The 27933-nt window shown below is 39.4% G+C and overlaps 4 protein-coding genes and 1 long non-coding RNA gene across 7 annotated transcripts; 3 read left to right on the top strand and 2 right to left on the bottom strand.

Moving 5' to 3' along the window:
- Positions 1-1914: 1914 nt before the first annotated feature.
- LOC123473679 lies at positions 1915-4901 on the top strand. The gene is made up of 4 exons (XR_006647798.1): positions 1915-2051; positions 2154-4458; positions 4526-4673; positions 4777-4901. It is a non-coding gene; the product is annotated as an uncharacterized LOC123473679 (long non-coding RNA).
- Positions 4224-6647, bottom strand: LOC116924298 (protein hairy). Its single transcript, XM_032930826.2, has 3 exons — positions 5733-6647; positions 5561-5662; positions 4224-5405 (listed from the first exon to the last, which is right to left on the bottom strand). The coding sequence occupies exons 1-3, from the start codon at positions 5802-5804 to the stop codon at positions 4476-4478; spliced, it is 1104 nt and encodes a 367-aa protein (XP_032786717.2). The 5' UTR covers positions 5805-6647; the 3' UTR covers positions 4224-4475.
- A 407-nt stretch (positions 6648-7054) lies between these two features.
- On the top strand, positions 7055-8932 carry LOC116924301 (zinc transporter ZIP1). Its single transcript, XM_032930829.2, has 4 exons — positions 7055-7574; positions 7667-7891; positions 7959-8188; positions 8349-8932. The coding sequence occupies exons 1-4, from the start codon at positions 7447-7449 to the stop codon at positions 8753-8755; spliced, it is 990 nt and encodes a 329-aa protein (XP_032786720.1). The 5' UTR covers positions 7055-7446; the 3' UTR covers positions 8756-8932.
- A 159-nt stretch (positions 8933-9091) lies between these two features.
- LOC116924292 (ubiquilin-1) lies at positions 9092-11937 on the top strand. Of its 2 annotated transcripts, none has more exons than XM_032930819.2 (10): positions 9092-9329; positions 9429-9714; positions 9777-9967; positions 10027-10206; positions 10275-10411; positions 10500-10756; positions 10822-10993; positions 11068-11215; positions 11288-11432; positions 11497-11937. In XM_032930819.2, the coding sequence occupies exons 1-10, from the start codon at positions 9231-9233 to the stop codon at positions 11565-11567; spliced, it is 1686 nt and encodes a 561-aa protein (XP_032786710.2). In that variant the 5' UTR covers positions 9092-9230; the 3' UTR covers positions 11568-11937. The 2 variants fall into 2 exon arrangements, with proteins under 2 accessions (XP_032786710.2, XP_032786709.2); XM_032930818.2 differs by having other exon boundaries at positions 10275-10432.
- Positions 11938-11940: 3 nt separating this feature from the next.
- LOC116924291 (cytoplasmic dynein 1 intermediate chain) lies at positions 11941-16888 on the bottom strand. Of its 2 annotated transcripts, XM_045174835.1 has the most exons (17): positions 16728-16888; positions 16364-16470; positions 16211-16301; positions 16040-16139; positions 15865-15974; positions 15667-15699; positions 15430-15450; positions 14898-14945; positions 14181-14303; positions 13891-14119; positions 13693-13831; positions 13383-13616; positions 13076-13313; positions 12849-13009; positions 12638-12778; positions 12448-12573; positions 11941-12376 (listed from the first exon to the last, which is right to left on the bottom strand). In XM_045174835.1, exons 2-17 carry the CDS (start codon positions 16460-16462, stop codon positions 12134-12136), a joined length of 2136 nt encoding a protein of 711 aa, XP_045030770.1. In that variant the 5' UTR covers positions 16463-16470; positions 16728-16888; the 3' UTR covers positions 11941-12133. The 2 variants fall into 2 exon arrangements, with proteins under 2 accessions (XP_045030770.1, XP_045030771.1); XM_045174836.1 differs by lacking the exons at positions 14898-14945; positions 15667-15699.
- Between the last annotated feature and the right edge of the window lie 11045 nt (positions 16889-27933).

Below are 27933 nucleotides of genomic sequence, written 5' to 3'. Positions count from 1 at the left end.
CATTGTCTCTTGTTATACCGATGTATAATCGGTTATTGAATCTTCTGGAAGAAACTTCGCGAGATGAAAGTAAGCATCCGTTAGTTGTAAAGGGCGCCGCAGCCGGATTACAGAAATTATCCGCGTACTACGAGGAGGCATCTCCTTTGCTTATGGCTGCCACCTTTATGGACCCCAGGTGTAAAATGCAATATTTCGTCGATAGTGGTTGCAATTTTGGTGTGGAAATCGGTGAGGCATGCACCATAATAGAAGAAGATCTAATGACAACTAGAGTTAAGCCAGTGTAAGTGGGATAGGGTTTTTGAATGTGTGTTTCCTATTTTTACTTATATTTAACATTTTATTTCCAGGGTCGAGAAGCTATGGAAGAAATATAACGTAAGAACCAATCCATGCAATCCTTCATCCAGCAGCAATCCCGACAGTGCGCAAAATAATGAAAGTTCAAGAAGCTTACAAAAAGGCCTCACCACCACCAAAACTCAAATTAACAATTATATTGCAAATGTTATATTTGGACGGAATCGCACGCCAAATATTAAGCCCGAAAAGGATGAAATGAAAGAGTATGAGGAGGAGGAAACTGAACCAGCCGAATGTAATCCGACGGCCGTTTTCGATTATTGGTCGAGTAGGTCTACGCGATGGCCACGATTGTCTGTCATGGCTAAAGACTTGCTATGCATCCCTGCCACGAGTGCTGCTAGCAAGCGGGCTTTTAGTGCTGGGAGAGATTTATTTGGGATTGCAAAAATGACCCTGACTCTGGAAACTGTAGAAGCTCTGGTGTGTTTACGCTCTTGGTATAAAGCAGGATTAGTAAAAGAAATGGACGTTCAAGAATTCATTGAAGAAAATTTTGGCAGTCACAACAATTAAGGTTATTTGTTTAGTGGTTTGCACAGGAACGGTTACGTTGAAAATTTCAACTTGTTGTGACTTTATTTTTTTATTGCCCTTATCTCCTAAATGAAGAAATACATTTTCTAACATGGAAAAATAAATAATTTTGTTGGTAGAAATATGGATTCGTAGTCTAGATTTGACGCCCATCGGTAAACCACGATGTAATAGTAAGGTAAACGATCGCCTTATGATAGGGCGATCCCCCTCAGAAAAGGGGTACCATCTTGAGGGGACTACTATACAAAAAACCGAGGGTTTTGGGTGGGGGCGGTCGAGGCAAAAGAGTGATTTTCCGCCCGGTAGGAGCGCTTCTTGCGAGTGTTGTTTTTGTTTCACTCCACGCAGAAACTCATTTGTCGACAGATGACAGTCCCACCAGGCGGGAAATTCGAAAATGTAAAAATTTTAAAAATGATTATATTTATGATTTAATTGATTAATTATTTTCGAAAATTTTTTTTAATGCCCATAAAAATTCTACGGAGTTAGTTATTTCTCCCCTAGATGTCTTGAAAATATACCGGAAATGTCAGCTGTTCCATGGTATAGGAGTTATATGGTACGCGTACTTCCCAGAGCCAGAGTCATAGAACCCAAAAGAAGAAAGTATTTAAACATGAAAATGCTAAATGCTAAATATGAAAATTAGCCATAACTCCTCAACCGTTAGCCGCCCTTTGAAAATATTTGCATGCCGAGCTCCCCTCCTCCTTCCCGATGAAGCCCTCGAGTCAGATTCACAATTTACCTGAACGAAAAAAATCAACGGTGACGTCTTGCGGCAGACTTGTGTAAGAAAAGATTTTTTAAAAAATACAAGAAATGTGATCTGGAAACAGAAATTGCTACACATACTAACTAAGATACGTAGCAATTAACTGACACAAAAAAAATTGAAAAAAATTAAACACTGATTCACAAAATCCACTTTGTATTGGGAAATAACACTTTCAGCCAATACAGACAACGCAAAACATGACATGAACAACCAGAGAAAATGGCGGACATCGAAACAATTGACACGCGAAACCGCGATGCGAATTGCCTCTATTAAGTTTTTTTCAATGTTCCAAAGCTTGCTGCGATGCCTATCAGAACAGATTTTCGCCAAGCTAATTTCCACAAATTTTGAAAGATTTTAGGTAACGTTGTAAATTTAGTATTGCATTTAGAAATTTACGGTAAATGACGAAGAAAGTTATTCGAATACCAGAGAACCAGAAGAAAAATTTCAATTTCTGTAGATCTCCATTTTCAGTTTTCACTGCTATCCCTGCTATCCGGGCACCCCTAAAAGGCGAAAGCGAAACGCGAAACGAACAGCGACTAAAACGCGGAAGGCGGAACGCTGTGCGAAACAACCCCCATGCAATGGGCTGCGAATCACTCAAATATCGCCTAAAGGCAACCTAAATAGCGAAACGATTTTGCGAAACCCTTATTTGAAATGCCATTGAATTTGGCATTTCATTTAGAGAAATAAGAACCGTGTGCTATTCTTTTTTGAGAACATGTAAGAAGTTCCCCAAACAACTGTTGTTTAATAAAAAAGATTGCCTACTAGATATGTGATAAAATGTGTGTCTGTGTCATAAAAAATTTGAAAAAAGAAGGTAGGGATGATAAAAAATTACGTATTTGGCTTTGCATATTTATGTCACTAATAACTTAATACATTTTATTTTCTGTTATCTGGTTCAAGAAATGTTTGCGTGTTGTAGAGGAAAATTTTTTTTTGCTCTCGCTTCCGGTTATAGGCTTATACTTTGCTGAGCTTTTTCATTATCGACGAGGCTTAGTTATCTTGCTGCGATAGCAGTGCTGACCATCGACAGTTGTATCATGTGCCATATTCATTCATGGTAGGTCTACGCCTATCTTTACATGATTTAAACTGCATTTCGACGTTGATAAATAATTCCATGATTGCCATGTAAACGCTTTGTTTAGCGGTTGTATCGAGTAAGCCTGTATATCGTTTGCTGGAACCCACAAAAAAGTGACTTCCAGATAGGCAAATGACTGACATTAGTACAATACATTCTAGTCTACCTAGATATAAAAAGGGAGACTAAAATTTGCTGTGCATTTTATTTTGTTTCTTATACCAAGCGCGTCGTAAAGGACGAGCGTTAAATTTGAGAGTCCGCAAGTTCTTGGGATCTTTTGTTCGCTTGCTCATATAGACGTTATCAACGGTTTTTCATGTCCGGTTCAACATTTTGACAAGAAGAATAGCTTGGAACTGTAAAGGGGATTTTTTTCTTTCTATTTCCAGTTCCCTTTTTCAGCACAACTTAACTTTCCGTTTTTTTTTTTTTTCATTTTTCGTATTCTATATGAACACGGTTAAACCTCAGGCTCATCTCTGTGAGTCTTTTTGCTTAAGAGAAGGGAAAAGGACAGCTTAAGTAATCGTTTGCCACTTCCGGCATGTTGAAATCGGATATCTCATTTGATTTCGTTATCACCAGAGTGGCTGCGCAAATAGCAGTACGAAGTGCGCATAGGGATCTTTCTCGACCGGAGAGACCTTTACCAGATTCAACGGTCATGACCTCAAAGAGAGGGAGAGAATGTTGTTATCTGGGTAGATCTGGTTTCTCATTTTCAAGAGATCGTTTATATAGGGCGTCTTTTGTGAAGAGGCCTTTTAGCCGCGCAGCTCAATTGAGCATCAGGTTGCTGCTGCCGTGAGAGTGAAAAGGCGTGTACTCGACGAACGAAATGAAAAGGACGAGCTTCTATTTCCCTCTTGCTCCTCTAGGGCTAACATTTTTTTTCTTCTTCTGTTGGGTGGGTTGAGAATTCACTGCTGCTAAAGACACTTTGAAACATTTCGTATCATCTGCGTTTTTTATTTTACCCATGGTTAGTCGTTCGCGATTATGTTTAACATCGGCAACCATGCTCATTTGTTGTTGTTTTATTCTTATATTATAGCTTAATAGTTTACTTGATGTATATTTAAGATATCAAACATCTTTAGTAATTCAAAGGGACTGCAATAATGGGGGAGGTATGTTTTGGATATAGAAACATCTAGAGATCAGGTAACGCCCTTTTATTTAATGGGGAAAAAAAGATAAGGTGTATACGGTTATATTCCTTAAGACGGTTTCAGCTGACTTGATGGTGGAGCTGAAGTTTTGAGCGTAAAGTAGGAAATGAAAATGGATGCAAGCATTTCAGACGCTATGATCGCTCTCTTCCGCTTTTTGGCGAACGTTGTCCAGAAGGTCGGGGTTCGCCCCAAAGACCGAGGAGGATTGCAATCTTATCGTAAATTAAATAGGGTAATAATGCAAATCAAATTATTTATGCGATTGTATATTTCCGCTTTTTATATACATTGCCTAGAACAACTACACATCACGAGGAATGAGCCAGGGAATGACTTTGTCTTTTGTGAAAAGAAGAAATAAAAATAACATTGGGGCAGTAATAAATACAACTTTGTTATTTGATAAGTACGAGAAGGATGACACGTGACTATTTTCATAGTAATATTGGAAATAGACGGAATGTCACACGATTGGATGAAAATAGGTAAGGAAAATAATGTGTTACCAAGGTCTCCACACCATTGATTTTTCTGCCTCTGGTTTTGGCAAAGAGAATGAAATGTGATCATCATACGGACTAACTCCCCGCCGACGTATAATTTCGGGTGCATAGTGATACTGAGTGGGAGAGGAGACTAAGGAACTGCATGAGCTACCAGGTGGAGAGGTGCTGGTAGCAAGGAAACCGCATGTCCACAGGTCGGTGTTATTGGCATCATTCGCCTTCCCATTGCTCTCAGATGGCATCGAAGAAGGCATAATCCTGTGTCTTGTCAACTGGCTATTTGTTCTTTGATTCCAGTTATCAGCCATTGAATCTGGTGACCCATGAGGAATGGACTTGAAACCGCAAGTCCAGCGAGTTGATGCAATATCAGTCCTAAGCGCATTTACTGGGGAAGGATTCGGTGTTGACGTAAATTCAAAACAATTTGTTTTGTTTGAAAAAGATCGTCGATGGCATGAATCCTGGCTCTCATCTGAAGCTGATGATGACGAACATAGAGCATGGTTTACAGGTGAAGATCGATGGGGGAGAAGTTCGGGAGAAGACACGAGCATGTCCTTTTCTTCAAATGAAGAGCAGGAATCGCTTCCCAATGACAGTGAGGGGGATTTTCGCTGGATCTGATCAGGATCTATATTTGCCAAGAAGTTTTCTAAATGCCAGCTGATTCTTTTGAGTAAGTTTTCTTCAACTGTCTGCTGTTGTTGATGGCGCAATACTTCTCGTACAACGCGAGCACACTCCTTGAAGCCAGCTTTAAAATTGAACGAGTCACCTGACGGAGACGAACATGTGTCAGAAAAGCTGGTGCCGTGTTCGCCCAGGCCATTCCGCAATGCAAGCCGTTCCTTGTGGAGTTTTTGAACGTAGTTAACGGTTAGTTCAAGTACGTCGGCTTTCTCCAGTTTAGATGGTCGGGAGCCCTTCATTCATAAAGTAAAATTGTTTAGTTTTTGTTACTATTGCTTAATAACGTTTCATTATATCTATTATCAATGACACTAAAGTCAAAACCGATGTATGCAGGACCATGTCTTTTGTGAGATCTATAGAGAAAAGATAGAACGTGCAAACAAACCTCTTTTTTCACGTTATCCGTTTCCATTAGAAGCCGTTTTAGATCGTTGAGACTCTGATTAATGCGAGCTCGTCGCTTCTTCTCCATCATTGGTTTGCGCACCTATTTTCAGGAAGAGTTACAGATGAAGTAAACCATTTTCTGGCAAAGCCGACTAACATTTAAATCATACCTTTCTGTTTTCGGAGACACGTGTTTCAAACCGACTGCCTTCTACCAAACATGAATCCCGTTTTCGGTTCATTTTCACTTTTTCTTAGCAGCAAATACAGAACCAGAAACACGCAAGAGATCAGAGACTACGATCGACTATGTTTACGGATACGAGCCGAGCTCTAGGGTTGATGTGTCTACTGCAGGAGTTTGAATCCAACTGAACTAATCACAAGGTTTACAAGGGATAGTCTAAATAATCCTTGGATGTACACCTTGGGAACTTTTTAAAAAAATGAACAGGTTCGCATGCCTTATCCCAATGCCGACAAACTGCCATCGAAAATATGTTGAATAAAGAACGATTGCAACCGCACACCGTGCACCTCCCATTTCGTCTACCACCCCCATTCTCCAGTATATCCGTCTACCATAGAACTCAATGAATGGTAGTTCTTAAGACCCCTCCCTCCTCCCCATTTTTATTTCCCTCAACCGTTCTTTGAGAATACAACAAGTTAGATTTTGCATCGCATTTTTCTTTTGTAAACGTGCCGCAGTCAAGTCTTTTTACGTTATGATTAGCTCTGTCCCGTAGAAATGTGTTATCATTTGTACTGCATGTTGTCAGAATGTAGTAGTGTCACTCTGCGCATATTAGTTTTATCAAAATCAGCGTTCAATTTTAATTATACTGTGTGATTTTTATCGTATTCCAAGAGAGGTCGTTTTTTGCAGATTTTGACAAAAGTGGGAAGGCTATACCCTTCCCACTTTTTCATTTTTGGCAAAATTTTAGATTTAGTTTAAAATGCATGATTTCGATTTGGAATGGAACGGAAATTATGAAAATCAAGTTTTTTTTTTCACTGGGCTAATAATTTATGAAATAACTGCAAAAAACCAAAAAAACAAAACAAAGTTGGTGCGCTAAAAGCAATTTGTTTTCGTTTATTAAAAAAACAGCTGGTGTGATTAAAAAACAAAAAGCTTTATCAAAATCAGCGTTCAATTTTGATTATACTGTGTGATTTTTGTCGTATTTCAAGAGATCTCGTTTTTTACAGATTTTGACAAAAGTGGGAAGGCTATACCCTTCCCACTTTTTCATTTTTGGAAAAATTTTAGATTCATTTTAAAATACACGATTTCAATTTGGAATTGATCGAAAATCATGAAAATAATTCAATTTTCACAGGATAATTTTCAACGACAATTCCAAAACTTTTGGTTGGGCCTCTAAAGCTATAGGGAACTTCGCGAACACCGGGAACCGTTGAGTGGTAAGCGATAAAACCATTTGTTTGAAGCCATTTTGTACAATTTGATGAACGGATATTTACGGTAAGTAAATGTTACCAGTGCATAAAAGAAATAACTCAGATTGTTTTACCTAAGCCTGCTCCTATTCTAAATAAGTTTTACACTGCCGTTGTTACACCGCTTATACGAACATATGAAAGCGGACGTGTAACTTGATTACGATGACGAAATTCGTTTAAAAATTTCATCATCAACAAATGTGTTTCACCGTAAGATGGTGTTTGTTGTCGTGAGTCAAAGCTGATGGGCGTCTGCTCATGTGGGAAATACGGAAACAAAAGCGGCACAAACCACGAAGTGAACAAAACATCCTCTTTGTAAATCGTTAGTCAAACGCCTCACAGCTATTCCTGCCCGACCGATCAAGTGGTTTCGTCACTCGATGTCAAAAACTGTTTTTTTTAACTAGCATGGACATCAACAAAGCAAAAAGCATTATTTTAGCTACGTTATTTGTGGTTACATTATTATCATGCTTACTGCCACTGAAATTAATGGATACCATCCGTCATGTTGCAGACCCTGTTCGTAAATTAAGGTTATATCATTCTAAATTCCAAATAATATGCTATTTCATTCTAAATTCCAAAAAATATGCTATTTCATTATTGTTGTCTTGTGAACATAAAGGTATACACGGGTAATCAGCCTGCTGAACTGTTTTGCTGGTGGAGTTTTTCTTGGGACCTGCCTGTTAGATTTATTTCCAGAAGTGCAAGACAACATAGATGATGTCATGACTGCATTGAAAATTGACAGTTCATTTCCTGTTGCAGAGTTCTTAGTTGTCTTAGGGCTTTTCACTGTTTTAATTGTAGAACAAATTTCTCTTGAGTGTAGATCTGAATCCACAAGGTAGTATCTGATTATATAGTAACTTAAAAATCTAGCAAAATTTGGTATTCTTACTTCTCTTGCATAGGTTAGAGGAGGAAGAAAGAGAACCTTTGCTTCAAGGTTCTGTGCAGGATGCAAATGCACCCAGTGGAGATCCAGAAGTGACATTTCAGTATGGAACTGTACAGCCTATCAATGAAGCAGCCCATCACAGTCATAGCCATGATAATTCTAATTCAACCAATTCTTCACTTCGGGCACTGTTATTGTCAGTAGCTCTGTCCTTACATTCCATTTTTGAAGGATTGGCAATAGGTAATCTTTTACTTAACAGCTTTTAATTTTACTCTTCTAGATGTGTTGATTATTTATTTGTTTATTTAATTTATTATTATTGTTGTTATTTTAAAAAAATCATAGGATTATGAGTTTTTGTTATAATGGAATTTATTTCTTTTTTTCCACAAAATCCTAGGTTTACAAAAAAACGTAGAGGCGGTTCTCCAGATTTTTGCAGCTGTAGTGCTACATAAGTGTGTGATAGCATTCGGTCTCAGCCTTAATCTCGTTCAAAGCAAACTTCGAACAAGAGTGATAGTTCAACTGACTCTAATATTTTGTCTAGCCGCTCCGATTGGTATGGGAATCGGAATGGGAGTCGAATTGCTCAGTAATTCTCTCGAAGCTACAATACTAAGTGGTATTTTGCAAGGCATGGCTTGCGGTACATTCCTTTACGTCACCTTTTTCGAAGTACTTCCACACGAATTGAATAGCAGTGATCTAAGAACGCCAAAAATGATCTTCATTATCCTTGGTTTTGCTGCGTCTTGCGCTATTGTCTTCCTTGATCCTGATACGGCAAAACCGAGATGTCCCTAGCCAATAAAGTTTCCTTGTTTCTTTTATCTCTCTAGAGGAATATTCTCAACTCGACATGAATATTTAAAAAATATTCTTTATATTTGTCGAAAACTTGACTCATTTCCGAAAGATACGTGTATTTTGAAAACAAGCCGATAAGCATTGTTCATAAATAAAACCTGTAAATAAGTTGTATTTTCATAATGTGAAAATTTTTATTCCTTTTCAACTACTGATGTTGAATAAAATGAGTGAGCAAAAATGCGAGATGACTAAGCATAATACGAATACATCAAATTTCAAGTTCTCGAAAGAAAAGTAATGTAGGCGAAACTCGCTAGGTAGCGCCTTGGTGCACGTCAGCGTTTACTGAGAGTGGTAATCAAGAAGACGGTATAGTGAAACTTTCGAACAAGTTCTGGAATTTGTCTAAACATTTGATTTTTCAAATTTTTAATTTTGAAATTCATACGAATTGGGTGATTCTTATAAAATGGCAGAATCAAGTGAACCACACAAAATTAAGTTAACTGTGAAAACCCCAAAGGATAAGAAAGATGTAGAGGTACCAGAAGAGGCCTCAGTTAAAGAGGTAAGGAATGAACCACATTTCTTGGAATTAATTATAATGAATTATTTTGCGTTCTGTTTCGAAGTGTGGTTTAGCTAATAACATTTGGTTCAATTTCAGCTGAAAGAAATTGTAGCAGAAAAGTTTGGGGCAACTTCTGAACAGGTGTGCCTTATTTTCGCTGGCAAAATTCTTAAAGATCAAGAAACACTGAAAGGACATAACTTGAAAGATGGCCTCACAGTACATCTTGTGATCAAATCAGTAAATACAAGCAGGGCTACACAAGAAACAACTAGTAATGTTTCGTCAAACACAACATCCCAGCCGTCTACAACTCCTAGCAGACCCACAGAGCCAAGTTCTTCATCACCCTTTGGGATTGGTGGGTTGGGTGGACTTGCAGGTTTTATCATAAAAATAGGTTTAGTTTGTTCTCTTTTTAATTAATGGTTTTTGTTTCTATAGGATTGTCAAATATGGGGTTGGGTTCAGGGAACTTTATGGAAATGCAACAGAATATGCAAAGAGAATTACTTTCTAATCCAGATACATTACGCCAAATGATGGACAATCCACTTGTTCAATCACTCATGAGCAATCCTGATTACATGAGACAAATCTTAACATCTAACCCTCAAATGCAGCAGTTGCTAGAGGTAGACTTGGGAATTTGCTAATAATCCAGAAACTTATTCAAAGTAATGTTCGTTTTTAGCGTCATCCGGAAATCAATCATGTTATGAACAATCCTGAATTATTGAGACAAACAATGGAAATAGCAAGGAATCCTGCAATGCTACAGGAACTTATGCGTAGCCAAGATCGAGCGCTTTCCAATTTGGAATCGATTCCTGGAGGATACAGCGCGCTTCAAAGGATGTACCGTGACATTCAGGTTTTTGAAAAATTAAATGTTTCTTGGAAGTTGAACGAGTAATGGATTTTTCTGGTCTGCAATTGCAGGAGCCTATGTTCAATGCTGCTCAAGAACAGTTTGGTGGCAATCCCTTTGCCGCTTTAGTAAATAACGCGGGCTCGGTTGCTGGATCAGCTAATCCTCAGGCAGGACAAGAGAACCGTGCTCCGTTACCAAACCCCTGGTCTGGACTATCATCAACTCAGTTTGTTGAATGCCAATACTATTGGCATCAGTTTAATGAATAGTACGTTTTCGTTATATTTAAATAGGTCCAGTGGAACTAGTTCTGAGGCAAGAACTACTGGTGAAAATCGCAGTACGACCACTCCAGCTACCCAGGGCATGCCGGGCATGACAGGAATGCTTAACTCTCCAGGGATGCAATCTCTAATGCAACAAATTGTTGATAATCCGCAGCTTATGCAGAGCATGATGAATGCTCCTTATGTCCAGAGTATGTTCCAGCAAATGGGTTCAAATCCACAATTGGCCGAACAGATGATCCTCAACAATCCGCTATTTGCGAGTAAGATTTTGCTATTTCTTTTTTGCAACTAGATGTCTTTAATTGCGAATTTGTCGTGTCGTTAGGCAATCCAGCTATGCAAGAACAAATGAGGACAATGCTACCAACATTTATGTCTCAGCTCAATAATCCTGAAATCCAAAGTTTAGTTACAAATCCACAGGCTATGTCGGCGATGATGCAAATTCAGCAAGGAATGGAACAACTCCGACAAGTGGCCCCATCGTTTGCAACTACGTAAATTGTTTGCATTATGATAACAGCGGAAAAAAAAGGCAATTTGATTATTTTTTTTTTTTAATGAATTTTAGACTTGGACTTGGTACACTTCCTCCGCCTTTGAATCCTGCTACGAGCACCGTGCCAACTTCTTCGGCTACAACGTCGACAACATCGCCTCCTGCACCCACAACTACCCAACCCGGTTCTGATGCTTTTAGCAACATGATGGCAAGCATGGTAAGGGCATGATCAATAGCATTTTTTTTTTCGATGAAAACTAATAGAATCATTTGCTTTTTAAATGGTTAGCTCACTTCCCTAGCAGGGCAAGGTGGAATGGGAAGTGGAATTGGGGGCGTCGGTGGCTCCACCCAACCACCGGAGGAGAGATACCGTTCTCAGCTGGAACAATTAGCGGCTATGGGATTTATTAATCGGGATGCTAACCTTCAAGGTAATTTTATATAAAGCTTTCACCATTGGTTGTGTATTCTGAATTGTGTTGCATTCGTTTACAGCCTTGATTGCTACCTTTGGTGATGTCAATGCTGCTGTGGAAAGATTACTGCAGAATCGACCTATGATTTAAATGTCGTCAGATGATTCTTTGTTCTTTCTTTCTTTATTATTACTTTTTTCCCTACCACTCTTGCCATTCTTTTCCTTTTACCTAGACAATTCCTTTCTAATTCTTTTTGGGTTGATTACGGAAACGGTTCCCTGTTCTTGTCGATTCCAACCGCATTACTTTGAAGACTGTTTACAAGGTACTTTTTTTCTTGTAGTCAGACGGGTTGTAACAATGATTTCTTTATCTTACACCTCTCGTCCACCTAACCATTTTAAGTTTCCCCTCCCCAAGGTGTTTCCAGACACATTTCCAAGCCTATCACTTCTCTCTTTCCTTGGTTGTATAATCAGAGATGTTAGAATCCATCCAATATATAAGTGATCAAAAATTCTTTGTTGGTAAGGTTTTTGTTATTCAGTAATTAATGTAGGATAGAATTTCAAGTACCCACCGTGCATTCTCGCACTCCAAAAGCAAAAAAAAAAAAAAGGCGGCGAGAAAAAGCAAGCCGGCAAAACAGATTCCTCCTTTGTAGAGGTACTTGGATTAACATGTGTACAAGCCTCGATTTGGCAGGTATGGTACTAGCGTAGAGGGGCAGAAGAAGAGGAAGACAAGCTCCCTAAGCTACTCGGCGGAGAAGTGGTGCCAGCTAGCTGCGAAATGCTGCTTCCTATTCCTAGGCTAGCACTGGCAGGTCCGCTACTGAGACTGCTCCCTACTCCGAAATTCATTTTTTCCATATCTTCATCCAACTGGTTCTGATGCAACTCTTGAAGTGTATGAACCAAACGGGTCCACTCATCGGCTCTCGGAACAGCCAATTGCTACGATTGTACAATTTATGCATGTTAGATAAACAAAGGGGAAACACGGTACACAAAATATGAGCTCATACCTCTCCAACTTCATACAACCAAATTCTTCCATTGTCATCACCAACAGTAAGATTCATGCCAGACTGGGTCCACTTGACACGATTGAGGGCGGGATTTCCGTCAACATTAATACTAGTTACTGGTACCTAAGCAAAGACACACTCAAAGTCAAAATAGTTTTTACAAATTGAAACAGATTGAAGTAAAAACCTCCGTGTCCTGATTTAGATTCCAAACGTCAAGGCGACCCATACCGTCTACAGTGGCGAACACAGCGGGGTGGATAGGAGACCATGCTACGTCGTAAACATAATCACCATTGTCTTCAAACGAATACAATGGCTTATTCTCCTATTGCACCGAAGGAATATAGTTGGTTAGTAATGTGATTCATGATACTAAAAGAAACACAAATTCTCACTTTAAGACTCCAAAGCTTGACAGTCCAGTCAACCGAAGACGTGAGGAAAAGATGCGAAAAATCGATAGGTCCTTGTGAGTTGTGACAATCCATGCCACGGATTGGTCCTTGGTGCCCCTCGTATGTATCAATGATACCGGCACGTGGCCCGTGACGACCGGCTATAAATGGAGTCACTCAGTTGATCTCGCCACGGAAATTAAATCTTAGTTTCATTCTAGTATTACCGGAGTAAATGATGCCTTCCTCACTACCAACAATAAAGTTGTTGATGTCGGATTGAGGCTGTGGGAAGGCCATACAGGTAGCCGCCACTGCGCGGCTTTGGCGCTGTTGCAAGTCCAGCGTTTCTTGCGGTTGTGCTAGCATGTCGAGGCTCCACGAGCACATTTTCCCGTCGGTAGAAATCGAAATCAAACTATGAGAATTTTGCGTTCCGACGACGCTCAAGCAATAGACTGGGTGCTGTAAGAAGAAAAAAAATAGGTATATTATTATATCTCAATCAAACTATTCGTCTATCAGATGTTTTACCGTGTGGGCCATGGCGGAGAGGGGACTACGCTGGACGGGTGTCCTCTTAGGACTGCGGTTATCCCAGAGAACAATTTTTCCGGAATAGGTGCCTCCCAGGATTAGGTTAGGATGGAATCGTGCGAAACAGCATGAAAGAACGGGAGATTGACAATGAAAGATATACTCGGGTGTAGACTTCTTAAAGCGCGTATTCCAAACGAGACAGACGCCATCAGGATCATGCGGTGAATCCTGCAATGAACATTGGTTAAGTACCATAGTTTTCGAATGGCGAATGGAGCAAACATTGTATCGTGTGAGTCTTTACTTCGTTATTATGATATGACGCGACCAGCAGCTCTGGAAACTGAGGTGACCAGTCCATGCAGGTAACGCAACGGTTACGCGACCAACGTTCGTCATAGAAGCAACGGTTCAAGTGAATCTTGTAGCCGGAACGGTCATCTCTGTACGACATACACCTTGAATTTATATCAAGAAGGTTATTGTGAAATAATGGAATTACATGTTGTTGTCAGTTTCCGAGGCTCCCGTATAGTCCATAAATATGTCGACCTGTTCGCTGAGCGCCCTTTCAACAATACGAGAGGATTGGCCGAAAAATCTTTGAAAATCCTCCGTCATCAGAATCATCTGCTTCTCTTCTTCGCTCAGTTCTCGAGGGGGTTTCATTTGATGTTGAGATTCCTGTTTGAATGCAGCTTCCTCTACCGACGTCATGGCCGGTTTCACATCTAAAAGACTTGCATTGAAGTTTACGCTATTAATTTTAGCTATCGTAGCGTTCATTATCACCTTTAACTTGGGGCATTCCGTGCGGAAGGATGCCAGGTGGCAAAACAGAATTGCGCGAGGCATAGCTGCCATCTAAATTGGGTAATGAGCTGTCATCTTCCTCCGTTCTGTCATAAGTCAGAACTAAAAGAAAACAAAAAGAAAACCAAAAATGAGAGCAGGGATTAAATAAAATAGCGTTTTACAGTTTAAACAGTGAGGTGCCAACAAAAAACTGAATGCGTCAAAGCGACAAAAGAAGTCATGCACTGCGAAAAAAATAAAGGAGTCCATCTTGCGATTGTGATGACGGATTGTGAAGAGGTACGGTTACAAGAGTCACGGCAGGCGGATATCGAAAGAGGCAAAAGAGAATGAAACAAGAGAAGTCTCTGGGAACAGCATCAATCAATAAGGTTGGAATTAAAGCACTTCAAGCAACTGATCATTCAACGGCAAACTATCTGGCATTATCGCCTTTTTTTTTTTAGTTGATTGTTAGAACGTCCGACTTGAATCTACACGACAGCCTCGATCAGGGATACCAATCACCAGACGCTGGTAAAAACCAACAACCAACTTTTCGAACTAAATCGACGGAAATAACCGAAATTGAGGAGAAACAAATAAAATAAAAGAAAAAAAAAAGTGTTTGGATCGAAAAGACGATGGCGTATACAAGAAAAAAAAAATCAAATAGTTTGATTTGAATTTGGGCGAGGGACCCGTGTCACCTACCTGGGAACTCATCATCCCACTCTAAAGCCGGATTGAGGTTATATTCATCTGAAGATACAAAAGTTCAAAAAAGAAATGGTGTCAAAGGTCGGAGAAGGGGGAGGCCCACCAATCGAGAGTCGAGAGAAATATAAAAAAACGGAGAAAAATGGTATTAGGTAAGATCCAATTAAGTTCGCTTCAACATGAAAGCTCTGGTATTGAACAGATACTACGTCATTGAAAGTAATCTGCTGATGAACAACCTCAGTCATTCAAGAGATCATTAAGCAATTTGGGTACGGCATTGCATGCAGATGGCTACCAGGTTAGGACACGTGACCCTCAGTACTTTGGATCGTATGGGAGCGCTCAATGAACTGTGAAGGGATATTTCAAATATGTTAAAACCAAGTCATGACGGATGGGAGATATGACGGCGTCGGAATATGAAAGTAAGAAGCCCGTTATTTGGTAACATACGTACAAGTGGCATCGCAAGAAAACGCTAGAAAAATAAAACAATGGAAAAAGACAAAAAATAAAGACTCACCGTAATAGTCGACTTGGTGTGCTGCTCAAAGAATTACATGAAACCAAAAGATACAAATAATATATCACAGATATTCATTAAAAGGAAAAATAGTGAGCTTATATCTATCTTGCGAAGCCAAACTGAATACTACTTAAGATTGTGTTTCACGTGGGTATGGTGTTTTTTTGTAAAAAAATAAAAATAAAATAAAAAAATAAATAAAAAATGGTTAATTGGAAACGAATTGTTTGTTACCTTTGCGCGCTCTCCATAGATCATGGTAGTATCCTTGACACAGAGAGCAGCAGCAAAGAATGGATAGGGTTACTTAATGTTAAAAATTAACCATCACTTGTTCTAGCCAACAAAACAGGTTAGGTTGAATAGCCGTACAAGGTTTCCAATTTAAAAATACAGAATTTAATGTAAAAAAAATAAAATAATGAACCATACCTCCTCTTTCTGGGCTAGCAACTGTTTGGGTTTGCTTGGCATATGTGACAATCTCTTTGGGTGGAATGTCAGTTGTTTGGACACTCACTTTGGTTAACTGGGGTTTCTTCCTGCAGTCATTCAGCAAGAAACAAGTGAAAAGGTGTAATAGTTTATAAAGCAATAAGGTTCAAACCTGATCTTGCGTGTCATAAGTGGTGATTGGACTAGACTAGAATCTGGTGTTGATTGATTACTTGGTTCTTGTGTTGACGGTACATAAGTCGATAACACATCTAGTTATTGACAGAAATGTTATTATAATACAGCACTTTACTTAGGTATGCAATGTTTTTGAGATGCTTACCTGATACAGGTTTTAAACCCTCCCGCTTCAAAAGTTCATCCATTGTGACATTCTGATCACCTTCTCTAAGGACTCGATGAGAATTTTCCACCTTTGGAATATGTGTAATCCCAGTTTAAAGGAAAATGTCGGAACTCGGTTATAATGTTTTACCTCTTGACGTTCTCTTTCCTGTTGCCTCCTTTGCTTCTCCTTCCTCAGTTCTTCTAGTTTGGCCTTTTTTCTTTCTAGTTCAGCTTTTCGATCTGCCATTGTGACACCTAACACAGGAGATAATTTTCAAGTATTGCAATACGTACAATGTTGGATCTAAATCTAGCTTTTAATTTATCATTGGTCACTTGCCACAATGGTATGTTTGGTGGTAGGGATAGGTAAAACAAACACGTCAGTACGAAAAAGTATGTTATGCAGTTTGTAGGTATGGGTGTGCCTGAGCTGGTGTTGGCATAAGTTATAAAGCTGTGACGATATATAATAAGACGAACTACCGAAATTACAAATACGTAATACTTACAAAGAGCTTGTAGGATGATATCACAAAAAAATAATATTAGAATCTGTTACAGAAAAAAAAGTCTCAGCTCTCAGCTGTCACTCGTAAAATGGCCGGATGGTGACGAATCCGACATTGACAGTTCGAGCGGTGGTATAACTCGGGACACGCTGTATTTTGAAAGAAATGTTTCCATAAATCGCACCTTTGTCATTTTCTTTCTAATACAACAATAAAACTGAGAACTACTTTGGATATCCTGATAATACCTGCTCCATTTTAAAACGAAACGTTCAAAAAGAAAACATTGTAGGTTAAACAAAGCTGTTAAAGCGCTCTTGGTAGCCCATGCCAATAAAAAATCTAAAGCAAATAAACAAATCTAAACCACTGTATATTATCACGGGCGTAGAAACTTTATGTTCCGGGAGTTACTTGATTCTCGAATGGAATTTATAATGAAGTCGATGAGACTATCCGTTACATAAAGAAACAACCTTGTCAATAGTCTTGTTTGTATCCAACAATCTTAATAAGATAGGTTATAGATTTCCAAAGAAATAACGTGGCACGATGCACTTTTCCAAAAATAATTTGTATTGAAACGCAATCTACATAGTTCCCTCAAGAAGTATGCGTTTATTGCATAAAATAAATGAGCCTTTGCTAGTTAAAAACAACAATATTGAGATTCCGACAGTGCAATCCTGACAGGCTGAGAGCTACGCCATAAAAACGAAGCCAAGATAAAATTAAAACATGAACCTTTTTGACGAGAGTTCGAAAGGCAGCAACTCTGATAACTAAATACCAAAGTGAGTTCATATTGGAGATAGAAAAGCAGATGCACCCATCGGGCCAGCGAAGCGGAAGGAGTATATACGACTGTCCCAGTAAGAATTCCTGGAGAGAAAAAAGTCACGAAAACAATTTCAACCACTAAAACAACACAAAAAAGAAAGTTAAAAAAAAAATATTTATGGAATGCCTGAACATTCTGATCGCTTCTCTGTGATCAGCGATCGCGACTTTGATGTATCGATACTTTTGAGTCTTTAACGAAGGCCAGGTTCCATCAGGTTATTGCGCACTGTATATATATGCGAGAAGGGTATAGATATATATACGGACGGTGGGAATTGTGAAAGCAAAGCTCTTCCGTTTGTCTACATATCTTCTTCCCCCCTCCTATGTTTTCTTCGTTGCTCGTTGGTCAAAGTCGTGCAGCATGACTTGTTTCTCTTGTGCGCGTCTGGCGATGTTTGGAAATGCTGGGTATCATCTCATCAGCACCGCCCTGGCTTTAAAAACTAAAAATAAACCATTGAAGGCGTATGGGCCTACGGATGGTGTGTTTACATATATATACTATACGTACAACGGTGTACTGTATAGAACAGTGGGGTCCTGCTGGGGCTGCGTGAGAGAAATCTGGCATACCCTATACTGCCTTTTTTCTTTATGGCACTCTGTTCGTTAATTACCTTCGCTTCAAGACATTTTCAAACGGCGAGTCGCCTTTTTTTGTTATTCATCATTTCCCTCCCTTTTTTTTAATATATATATTTTTTTTCTTCTTTTGAGCATTGAATTTCACGCTTCAAAAGCAACGGGTTAATGACACGCACTTCACTTCAGCTAATGAAATTCGTGTTAGGAAACACTTTGATTCATCGGCCACTTTCGCGAGATATTGCAACCGTTAAAAATGCGCATAAAATCGAGATTTGAATATCTCGTATTCATGGAAACGCAACAACTGCTGGCCCAACTGTCTTACGAAATAAACGACCATTTTTTTGTTGTGTGTGTGTTCCCGGTTGCTCACACACAAAAAATCTCCATACCAATGCAAATGAGGCGGAAGCGAGAACGGAACACTTCCGGTATAACAAGTCCGTCCAGGGATAGATATACGGAAGATGGAAAAGGGCACATGGAACAGCGGTAAGAGGCAGAACTGCTGAGCGCTCTACTGGTTACGGAAGAAGATTAGAAAGAAAGAAGAAAAAAAAAAAAGGGGGAAAAGAAAGAGGGAGCTGATGAAATGTCGTCGAGGAATGCGCTCTGTTTCTTTTTCGTCCCCCCCTTCTTGTATAATGTTATTCTCTATGTCACTCCTCCACACCCATTCTAGGTAATCTTCTTTCTTTTTTTTTTTCTTTCTTTCTCCCGTCGTCGTTTGAATGAATCTAAAGTTAGCTAGGGCTTAAGCTTTGCAGCTTCTTTTCGGGTTCAGCCAACGACGTAACAGTCGTCACGACGTCGCGGTGCAGTCTGGTCGATCACGTCAACCGGCCGATGACTCGTGTCATCCACCCGGTGTGCTGAGCGTGGAGCCAGTTGCGCATTTCGATCAATCGTTGGAAGATCAAGATTTCTGATAAAACTTGAACGTCTGGTCTTCATTGAAATTCTGTCAATCCATCAAAGATCTTTGAACGAAGTGAACGAATCTCTTCCGCCGCTGTTTGGTTTTAGTTTGCCCCGCTGCAATCGGACTCGATAATATAATTTCATCGTCGGTAAGTCCAAACGAAAAGGAACAATTTCTATTCTCTCGCATGTGCCCACATTCCTTATTGTGTGACCAAACGCATACATTGATCGATATAGCCAATGGGGTCATGCCCAATAAGGGCATAGAGAAGTTATGCAATATGAGGTTCGAAAAAGCACGTGGCTTTCGTACCCCGACTGAACTCGTGATAGTATTCAATCACGAGACGCGCCCTATGGGATGTTTGATTGGTCTAGCCGGAATCGTGGCGGGTTAACGATCGACGCGTGATCAATTCCATGTAATTTTGAAATACATTTTTGTTTGTTTTCTAAAATGTAGGGCAGGATCGTAAAGACAGCCGATTAATCGCATTTTTTGGGGGGCTTCCGTTATCGACTAAATATTTTTTTGACCCACCACGCCCTGCGGTGTATCCATGATGGGCCGAGTTTGTTCGAGGAAGATCTTAACTTTCACCCTTACATGGAATTCCCATTATGTTAGTTAACCTCTGAGGCGGCCTCCCCCCACAAAAAAAAAACGAGCGTTGGCGTGCAGCTCATAAGTAAAAAAAAAAGAAATTGCTGGTGAGCTCGCTAGATGTCGTGGCAATGTCCTTTTATGAATCACACCACTAGATGGACGTGTTTTCGCCAGAAAAGGGATTTTTAATGCTTTACGGGGTTTACAAGTGGAGCGTGCTCGACGCAGAGGCTTGCCAATTAAGCGTGAAAATGAAATGAATATGGCCAGTCGCATATATGCGCGTGATTTATCACCTCGCATAGTCTTCGGGCAAAGAAAACAAATGGTGGCCGGTAAAATCTTGATCGCCTGCGGTCCCGAATCACGAACGCTGGTTTTCGTGCGCAGTTTTACCTGAAACTGTCAGTCACGTCGCCGAAAGTTATTTTTTTTTTTTATTTATCCCCGTTCGTTTTCTCTGCTTTTTTTTTTCTCTTGTTTTGAACAAAAAGACACAAATGTTTCGGTCGTAGTTTGCATACATTAAAAGGTTTGATGAATGAGCTCATTTCGATTGACCTTTTTTATTTCTATATATAAAAACAAAACAAAAAAAAAATTAAAGAATTTTAAGCGCTGATCCACTGAGTGCCAGATGGCGCATTTGTTGGTGAATAGCTCCCATATGAATACGGACAATGTCCGCGTGAAAAAGGCAGCCGTCAGCCGCGGAAAACGGACGGTATAGTGTGCGAGCAACACCCCCCTTTCGACTGTTTTGTGCACACGCTATAGGGAGGAGTGTTCTTAAAATGGATAAGAATTAAGGGAAAGTGCTTTTTCTTTTTAAATATTTTAACCATCAGCAGCGAGGAAAGCTATCATGAAAAACGGTCAAGCGTACAGTATATGTTATACGATAAGTGCTTGACCATTTTGTTCCATACCGGTCGTGAGTCACGATTGAAGCGAAAGGTGAAAGACGAAAATTATTCACGTTAGATTGAAGCCCATTATAATAAATGAGCGCTGCATACGAAAAGAAAAACGAATTTTGTCATCAATCGGGTTAATATATAGTTTATATAAGCTGTAACATTCTAATAGCCTCAGAGAGCAAACAACCGGTGACTATGGTCGCCATCAATAAGTGACACAATCCATCAGATAACATAAAATTTTGGATTTTGGAATATGTAAAAAATAAAGGTCGTAAATAGTCGTTAGATTTCCCTTTGATGTCATCTGTTATTCGTATGTACGTTTCACAAGTGGCCGCCCATTTTGCTGTACACGCAATAACTTGCGTTTTCCCTGAATGGATGGAACAGCTTTGCCAATTAGCGTGGCAGCAACAGGATATATCGCTGGTATAGACAACATTCTTTTTCATTTCAAGAATGAAAGTTAAAAAAAAAACAAATGAAACGCATCAACTAGTATTTGTATATCTATACGGTTCAAAACAGGAAACCGTAAAGCGGTGCGGACTGTGCGTTCGATATGTATCGAACACGAAGATCTTTGCCTCTATAAGAATGGAGATCTTTTGCCGACGTTGCCGATGAATTTCGTCGACGTTTTTCTTTTTTGTTTTTGTTTACTCATTTCAATTTAAAAGCAAAACAACAACAAAAAACGATGTTTTCTTTGTTTGTTATGTTGGCCCTGTTCTTTCACTTGTTGTACCGCAATAAAATGGAACCAACCCGCTATACAGAGATAAGAGAACCAGAAAAAAAATGTCGAGTTTTCTGGTTTTGGTCTCCGTTGAAAAGCCCATCGTCCAAAATAATCCAACATCACGACGATGGCAATAACGTAAGATGGCCGACGATGACGGCGACGAACGAGCCGTCCAACAACCCTTGTTAGACTAGTTCTTCTGAACGTGCGTGTCAGCTGAGTGCGGTCCTCAACGTGGCGCGTTCTGGGAATAATAAACAGCCCAGGGGACACCCACCAAAAGAGGGAAAAAAGATAAAGAGAGAGAGAGTGAAACTTTTATTTATTTTTCTCGGGCAAAAACGACAGCAGCGACATCGTGAGCGCTGCTTGTGTGCAACTGGACATCGAGGGGAGAATGAGTCATTGATGAAAACCGGTTGGTCGGTTCTCCTTGAAAGGAATAAGCGAACAGACCATCAAACGGCGCGCCATCCTTTCCACTGTCTCCCTCCTTTTTCTTTGAATTTCTTTTACAGGTATTTCTTTGTTTGTTACGTTGATCAAGAGAGAGCTCGGTTACGCTCGTTTTGAGTTTCACGTGGCCTTTAATTATCTCAAACGAATGGAAACAAGGAGGAAGAATGGAATAAAAAGAGAAAGAATAAGCTGACAGCTGGACGTGAGATTGACAGAGACGGATTCTCAGGAAACGAAATGTCCATTAGATAATATGAACCCGACGTCGGTGAAAAGCGAAATCTCAAAGGAGAAACTGCGCACCGTTGTGTGTATTATTCAATCGATACCAGCTAGCCGTGAATGCAGCAAGTCTTCAATTTTCAAACAAACTCTTCGATGATGTTCAAATCTTTTAACTCGGTTTTTGTGTGAAGGTGGTGAACGTGTGCCAACATCTCGGCCAACACCCAACCAAAGCCCTGGAAAATTCCAGACATCGGCTATAGATTGACGGGTATAAATCAACGTCTTCAAAAAATAAAAAAAAAAAATCTTTTTTGATGTTGCAGTTCTTTCTTTTGGTCGTTGCATTTTCAATTGAATTTATACATTTTATTTCGTGTCTTTCTCACGGGACGTCAGATGGATGGAGGACGGTGTAATGAGAAGGCATATAAAGATCGTCGTTGCCCTATATAGAATTGAATAGTGAAATAGGAGTCGAACTAATCTGCCATCGGATATAGGGATACAATCAGGTGCTCGAGTTATTCAAGTTTCTTCCATCGATTGGCGCTGTACTATAAAGCAAACATGGAAATCGGAGACTTGTCTTCCTGGGTGGGCACAGCAGTGAGCCACAAGGTTATACGTGCACTTTAAAAAGAAAACAACTCTGTCCAGGTGGAAATAATTTTCTCTTTTTTTTTTTTTTTTTAAATAATAGTCTAATTATATTTGTTTATTTAAAAAAAAAATAAATCTATTGACAGAAAGCGATAAGAGTCAGGTGCGTTTGCGATCAGAAAGAGGCAAATTTTTTGTTGTTGATATTTTAATTAAAAATAAAATATGATGGGGATGGATATGTATATATATTTTAAAAAAAAAAGAATATATCAAAGGGAGAAAGGAGATACCGCTGCAGGTGATGTGACATGTTGCGCTCCAGTGACTCGGTGAGTCATCGCTGGTCTTTCTTGGCTCCAGTTCAACGGCTTCTTCGTCAACACCAACCTTCACCTGCCCGACACACACAAAATATTCATTATTAAAATCAAGTTTTTCTATTATTTATTTTTTTTCTCTCACCTGTCCTACGCAAGAAGACGAAATCATTAAACAAACAAATAATAATAATTAACTATACGAAAAAAACAGAGAAAGAAAACCAGCTCAACTGGATTTTGACTGTTCGACATTCTCTTTCGCATACGTGTCAACCCCAAACCCAAGGACTATTCCATATGTGCGTGTCATAGCAACGGAGAGATGTCGGTTGTCTCGTTTTTTCTTGTGTGTGTGTGTGTTGTTGTTGTGTGTTTTGCCTATTTCAACTGCCGCCACCATCGCCCCCCCCTCCTCCTCCCACAGCAGGTGTTGTTTGTTCCGGCTAAGAAGCAAAGGAAAGACAAGCAAACGGTCTTGTTCTTTTTGTTTGAATGAAGCCATTCAATGTCAACATTTTTTGTTTTGTTTTTTTATGGAAGAAAATGGGAGATGGACATATCAACGAACTATTGTTGAATCGTTTTCTTTTGAAGTATATAAACGTTAGTGCTAACCTTCTATAATAGCAGATGACTCGATCTACGGTAGAGATCTTTCTTTTTCACCTTATAAAGACGATTGGTTTTCGCCAACCGTGGGCTTTTAAATATTAAAAAAAAGGAGACAGCCGAACGAGGGGAAAAGAACAACAATAACAAAAGAGGAGCGTTGATAGGGAGAAACAAGTCATAAACATAGCAGTAAAACATAAAGGGAGAAATGTCTATTTTATATAGAAATGGTTGGCCATCAGTTTCAACTGGACACGCTAAAATGAATGGAAGAATTCGTATTTTGGGAGGGACGCAGTCTGAGACGGGATTTTTTAAAAAATGACAAGGACACGCACGCACGCGAAATTCAACAAGAAATCCATGCAAATCAATCGATGGCGGTGTGGCGTTGAAACGGGTGGACCGACAATATATAGACGCGGCCAATGCGACTTTGATACGAAAGGGCCCAGCCCTCCCCCCTCCACCTTCAAAAAAGGGAACAGGAGGAGTTGCAAGTGATTGAAGACGAATTGCTTGGCAGGTAGCCGACAATTGCCTCTTTCCAACTGTCGGTGCGCCAAAATTTTCATACTAAATTCCATGGCCGGATTCTTTCGACACGTTTACGATGTCGAACTTATTATGATTCTCTGTTGGTCGCTTTCTTATTTCCGAAATTTGTTTTCAATTTCTCTTGGTGTCCGTGTTTATTTCACTCTTTTTTTTTTTAAGTGTGACCTCAATGAATCGAAAGCTTTTGCCCAACAAGAATCTGTCCCTTCTTTTTCCCTATCTCAAACTGCATCTTGAATGAAGAGAGGACACATCACACTTTTTTTTTCCTATATGCCGGGGAGTTCCTTTTATTATTATTTCCTTTAAAGGCTGTAAAAAGAAGAAAAAAAAGGCACAACATTCTTTGAGTTCAAGAGTGGGGATGCGATTCCACGTTGATTTTATATATATGGCTATATTTAACGGCGAAAAACGCAAAACTATTTTCTCGGCTCTGAAATGCGCAGCTCTTTGTTTCTTTTTGTGTGTGTTTGACTTGCAAAATAGGTCGGCAGGCACCAACGGTCTCTAGTCACGGTAGTGTCACGTCCCCTCATATATCCATGTAGGCACCAACACAACGGTAGAGATAATACAGAAATTAAAAAAACCAGAAACCCACACAGAGGAGATCAACAAAAATTGAAATGGGCCATCAAAAGATGCAAAGTGTTGTTATACAAGCGTATTATATATAGGGGAAAATGATACCACATAATAACATCCTTTCTCGTTCTATATATTTTTAAAAACAAAACAAAACAATCGATCGTGCAGGTTGTTGCTTATTTTGGGGTTCGCGTGTGTCCCTTTATTTTTTCTGGTCTGCTGCTCTTGGTCCTTGGTTATTCAAACATGAATCTTTATATGATGTGTATATACGTAAGAGTATATATACGATGACCAAATAGTGCAGCCTTTTAGCCATGCCCGCCTTCCCATTCTATTTAGTTAAACGAATAAAAAAAGAAAAGAGAGACCCCATTTTTATTTGAACTTTAAGGAAAAGTTTAAAGAAAAAAAGTTCGGGACAAATTTGGTCATCTCTCCGGCAGGTCCTTTTCTTCCTATTGCTGAGCTCGCTGACTGAGTTAAAGAAAAACCGAACGAGATGAGACAACAAAGATGGGGGGGGGGGGCACAAATTTATTCAAAAACAAACAAACAAACAAAACAAAAGACAATCAACAATTAGAAAATAAATAAAAACAAACAAGAGAACAATGGAACACAACGGACTGACGGAGAAGAAGGTGTTGAATTTGTCGGTTATAAGAAAGGCAGCCATGATGACGTCATTCTCCAATGATTCGGCGATGATTTTGTTTTTTGTTTTTTTTTACCTATTTTTCTTCTTGATACCTCAGTTCGTTCATCTCCATTAGTTTCTTTTGCTTCATGCGCGTTGAGCTTGTCAGCTGTGCTCCCTCGTGCCGGGGAGTCTCTCATTTGAAATTCATGAATTGTACCGAACGCGATTGATTCCCACAGTTTAAATGGCCGTAAGGCCTACGCAAAAGCTACTTACCTTTTTATATCTACACACACAGCACACACACATCACCTTTGTGGCGAATGATCCATTGAGCGGAGGCTTCTCTTTTTTGATAAAGGAATCTATAATATTTAAAAAGCCGAGATGGAAGATGAAAGTGATATAAACCTTCACTGGTTTTTTTCATTATATTACGTAAATCGACGTTGAAGTTGATCGAACGCTTTATATACGCTCACTGGCCAACGAAAATTTAAACGTCACCCGCCGTGCGTTGAATCACTTGGAAGGCCGTGAAAAAAGAAAAGAAACGCAAAGTGCCCGTATATGCGCTCGTGATTGTGAGTTTCACGCATCCCGCGTTTACTTCTCTCCTTTGGAATGAGATGGAACATTTTTTTTAAACGTCTAGTCTCCCGTCTAAATCTTCTCATTTATTTTTTTTATTCATTGCCAGCGTTGCTTGTAAATACCGTGACAAGATGAAATCTTTCTTTTAAAAGATTGCCAGATGCGCACGTGAAATGTTAGCCCCGTGTGATTGCGGCCTTTTCAAGAATCGCGCAGGGCTCATTTCAACGCTGCCCTTTTTGAATATTTTTAATGCTGATGATAATGGCGATCATCATCATTATTACAGTCATCAGAAGTCATTCATTTGGAAAGATATTAACGAAATTGCGCACAACATTTCGCACTGTGAGATGGTTATTTATATACATCTCTTTGGTATATTATATACCTATATACCTTTCATCATTTCTCGCCATGTTTACAAGCACAAGAGAGCCAAACAAAAGCACTGGCGCATTTCAGATCTTTCCAGGCATTTTATGCTTTGAAAAAGAAGAAGAAAAAAAAAAAAAAAAATCAAATAAAGAAAGCGTTTACAAGCTGAGAAGATTTGGGTGTGGCAAAAATAGCGCCCTGTCTTCATAGAAGTCTGGCCAGTTGCTTTAGGTCCGTCTGATTATTCCACCGACCGGCTTAACACACTGTCGTGCGGATAACGAAATATTGGGAAATCGGGAAGGTTTTTGAAAAAAAAAGAAGAAGAAATTTATAAAGAAAAAAGGTGGAGCCGTTCAAGTTCTATATCAAACACACCGTACATGAGCCAGACACGCTGCTGGTCGATGATTAAAAATAAAAATAGAGGGAAAAACATTCCTAATCGGAGTTCAATAAGAGCCGTGCCGTCTGTTGCACAGAATGCGGCAGAGTCTATCTATAATAAAAACCACAAGATCCTCTCCCTCTCTCTGAACAAAGTCGATGCTCGATTTCGTAAGAGGTGCTTAATATTCGTGTCGATAACATATATATTTAAAAGAGATTTGGAAATGGCGCCACCGTCACTTCCAACTGGATTCTATATCCACATTTTTTTTTTTTGAAATTTCTAATAAATAACAAATTTGCATAGCGTCCGGGTCAATGAAATAAAAAACAAAACATAATTTGTTTAAATTTAAATAAGAGCCGGTTATATTGTCGCGTGTTCATTGGCGAAAGGGATATATACAATATAATGAATCGATGTTCAGTCCCTACATATAACGACATGAAGAGAAGACAGGCCCCAAACGGCGGGGGGGATAGACACACTAAAATAAAAAACTGGGTCGTGTAGAAAAAAGAAAATCATGTGACAAAACGCAGACGTTACGTGTGGAGACACACTCGAGCACACACACACACACAAAAAAACATATAATATAATAAGAATAATAACAACGTCGTTTTTTTGTTGTTGTTGTTGTTAGAATAACGAAAAACGATCCCGCCGTCGATGTCCGATTTGACGAGACGATTGTATTGTTATGAAGCTGGTTCAATTAGAAACACGAAAAGTTATATAGTATCTAAAACTGGTTTTCTTTTTACCTTCCTATATCCAGCTGGACTTGTTTCTCATTTTTTATTATTATAATAATTATATATTTTTTTTTTGTGTGTGTGTTCCCTTTCTTATTCTTTCTCTCCATCGCGCGCCCTGTCTAACGTGTAAAGGACTTCTTTGAAAAAAAAAAATCCCATTCCGTTCATGTCACGAATGCACTGTGTGGTGGTTCCGAACGGCAAAGATAGAACAGAACTCTCTCTGTCCACTTTCCACGTCCGTCTCTTTCCACTCTGCTCGTCAAACCACAATTTTCCCATTGGTCCTTATAACATTGCATTAGATATACTACACACACATACGTTTAAATAATAAATAAATAAAAGGAGGTACATCTCTCGTGGATTGGATATGTCTCATCCATTTCAGAAACATTTAAAAATCACGTATAGAATTTGAATTTGTTTTTTTTT

The sequence above is a fragment of the Daphnia magna genome, linkage group LG6 (genome assembly GCF_020631705.1).
Source record: "Daphnia magna isolate NIES linkage group LG6, ASM2063170v1.1, whole genome shotgun sequence".
Lineage (NCBI taxonomy): Eukaryota > Metazoa > Arthropoda > Branchiopoda > Diplostraca > Daphniidae > Daphnia > Daphnia magna.
Note: the sequence above shows the minus strand (reverse complement) of the source record. Positions and strands in the feature narration are given on the sequence as shown.

What these genes read in the sequence shown, in the direction of transcription:
- LOC116924298 (XM_032930826.2), bottom strand. Translation starts at nt 5,804, where the DNA reads ATGAACCGAAAACGGGATTCATGTTTGGTAGAAGGCAGTCGGTTTGAA. An exon ending in GTGTCTCCGAAAACAGAAAG is followed by an intron (nt 5,663 to 5,732) that starts GTATGATTTAAA and finishes TCCTGAAAATAG; the next exon opens with GTGCGCAAACCAATGATGGA. An exon ending in CGGATAACGTGAAAAAAGAG is followed by an intron (nt 5,406 to 5,560) that starts GTTTGTTTGCAC and finishes TTATGAATGAAG; the next exon opens with GGCTCCCGACCATCTAAACT.
- LOC116924301 (XM_032930829.2), top strand. Translation starts at nt 7,447, where the DNA reads ATGGACATCAACAAAGCAAAAAGCATTATTTTAGCTACGTTATTTGTG. An exon ending in GACCCTGTTCGTAAATTAAG is followed by an intron (nt 7,575 to 7,666) that starts GTTATATCATTC and finishes GTGAACATAAAG; the next exon opens with GTATACACGGGTAATCAGCC. An exon ending in TTTTGAAGGATTGGCAATAG is followed by an intron (nt 8,189 to 8,348) that starts GTAATCTTTTAC and finishes ACAAAATCCTAG; the next exon opens with GTTTACAAAAAAACGTAGAG.
- LOC116924292 (XM_032930818.2), top strand. Translation starts at nt 9,231, where the DNA reads ATGGCAGAATCAAGTGAACCACACAAAATTAAGTTAACTGTGAAAACC. An exon ending in CAACAATCCGCTATTTGCGA is followed by an intron (nt 10,757 to 10,821) that starts GTAAGATTTTGC and finishes TCGTGTCGTTAG; the next exon opens with GCAATCCAGCTATGCAAGAA. An exon ending in TCGGGATGCTAACCTTCAAG is followed by an intron (nt 11,433 to 11,496) that starts GTAATTTTATAT and finishes ATTCGTTTACAG; the next exon opens with CCTTGATTGCTACCTTTGGT.
- LOC116924291 (XM_045174835.1), bottom strand. Translation starts at nt 16,462, where the DNA reads ATGGCAGATCGAAAAGCTGAACTAGAAAGAAAAAAGGCCAAACTAGAA. An exon ending in ACACCAAGTCGACTATTACG is followed by an intron (nt 14,946 to 15,429) that starts GTGAGTCTTTAT and finishes TTGTATCTTCAG; the next exon opens with ATGAATATAACCTCAATCCG. An exon ending in CGGAATGCCCCAAGTTAAAG is followed by an intron (nt 14,120 to 14,180) that starts GTGATAATGAAC and finishes CAAGTCTTTTAG; the next exon opens with ATGTGAAACCGGCCATGACG.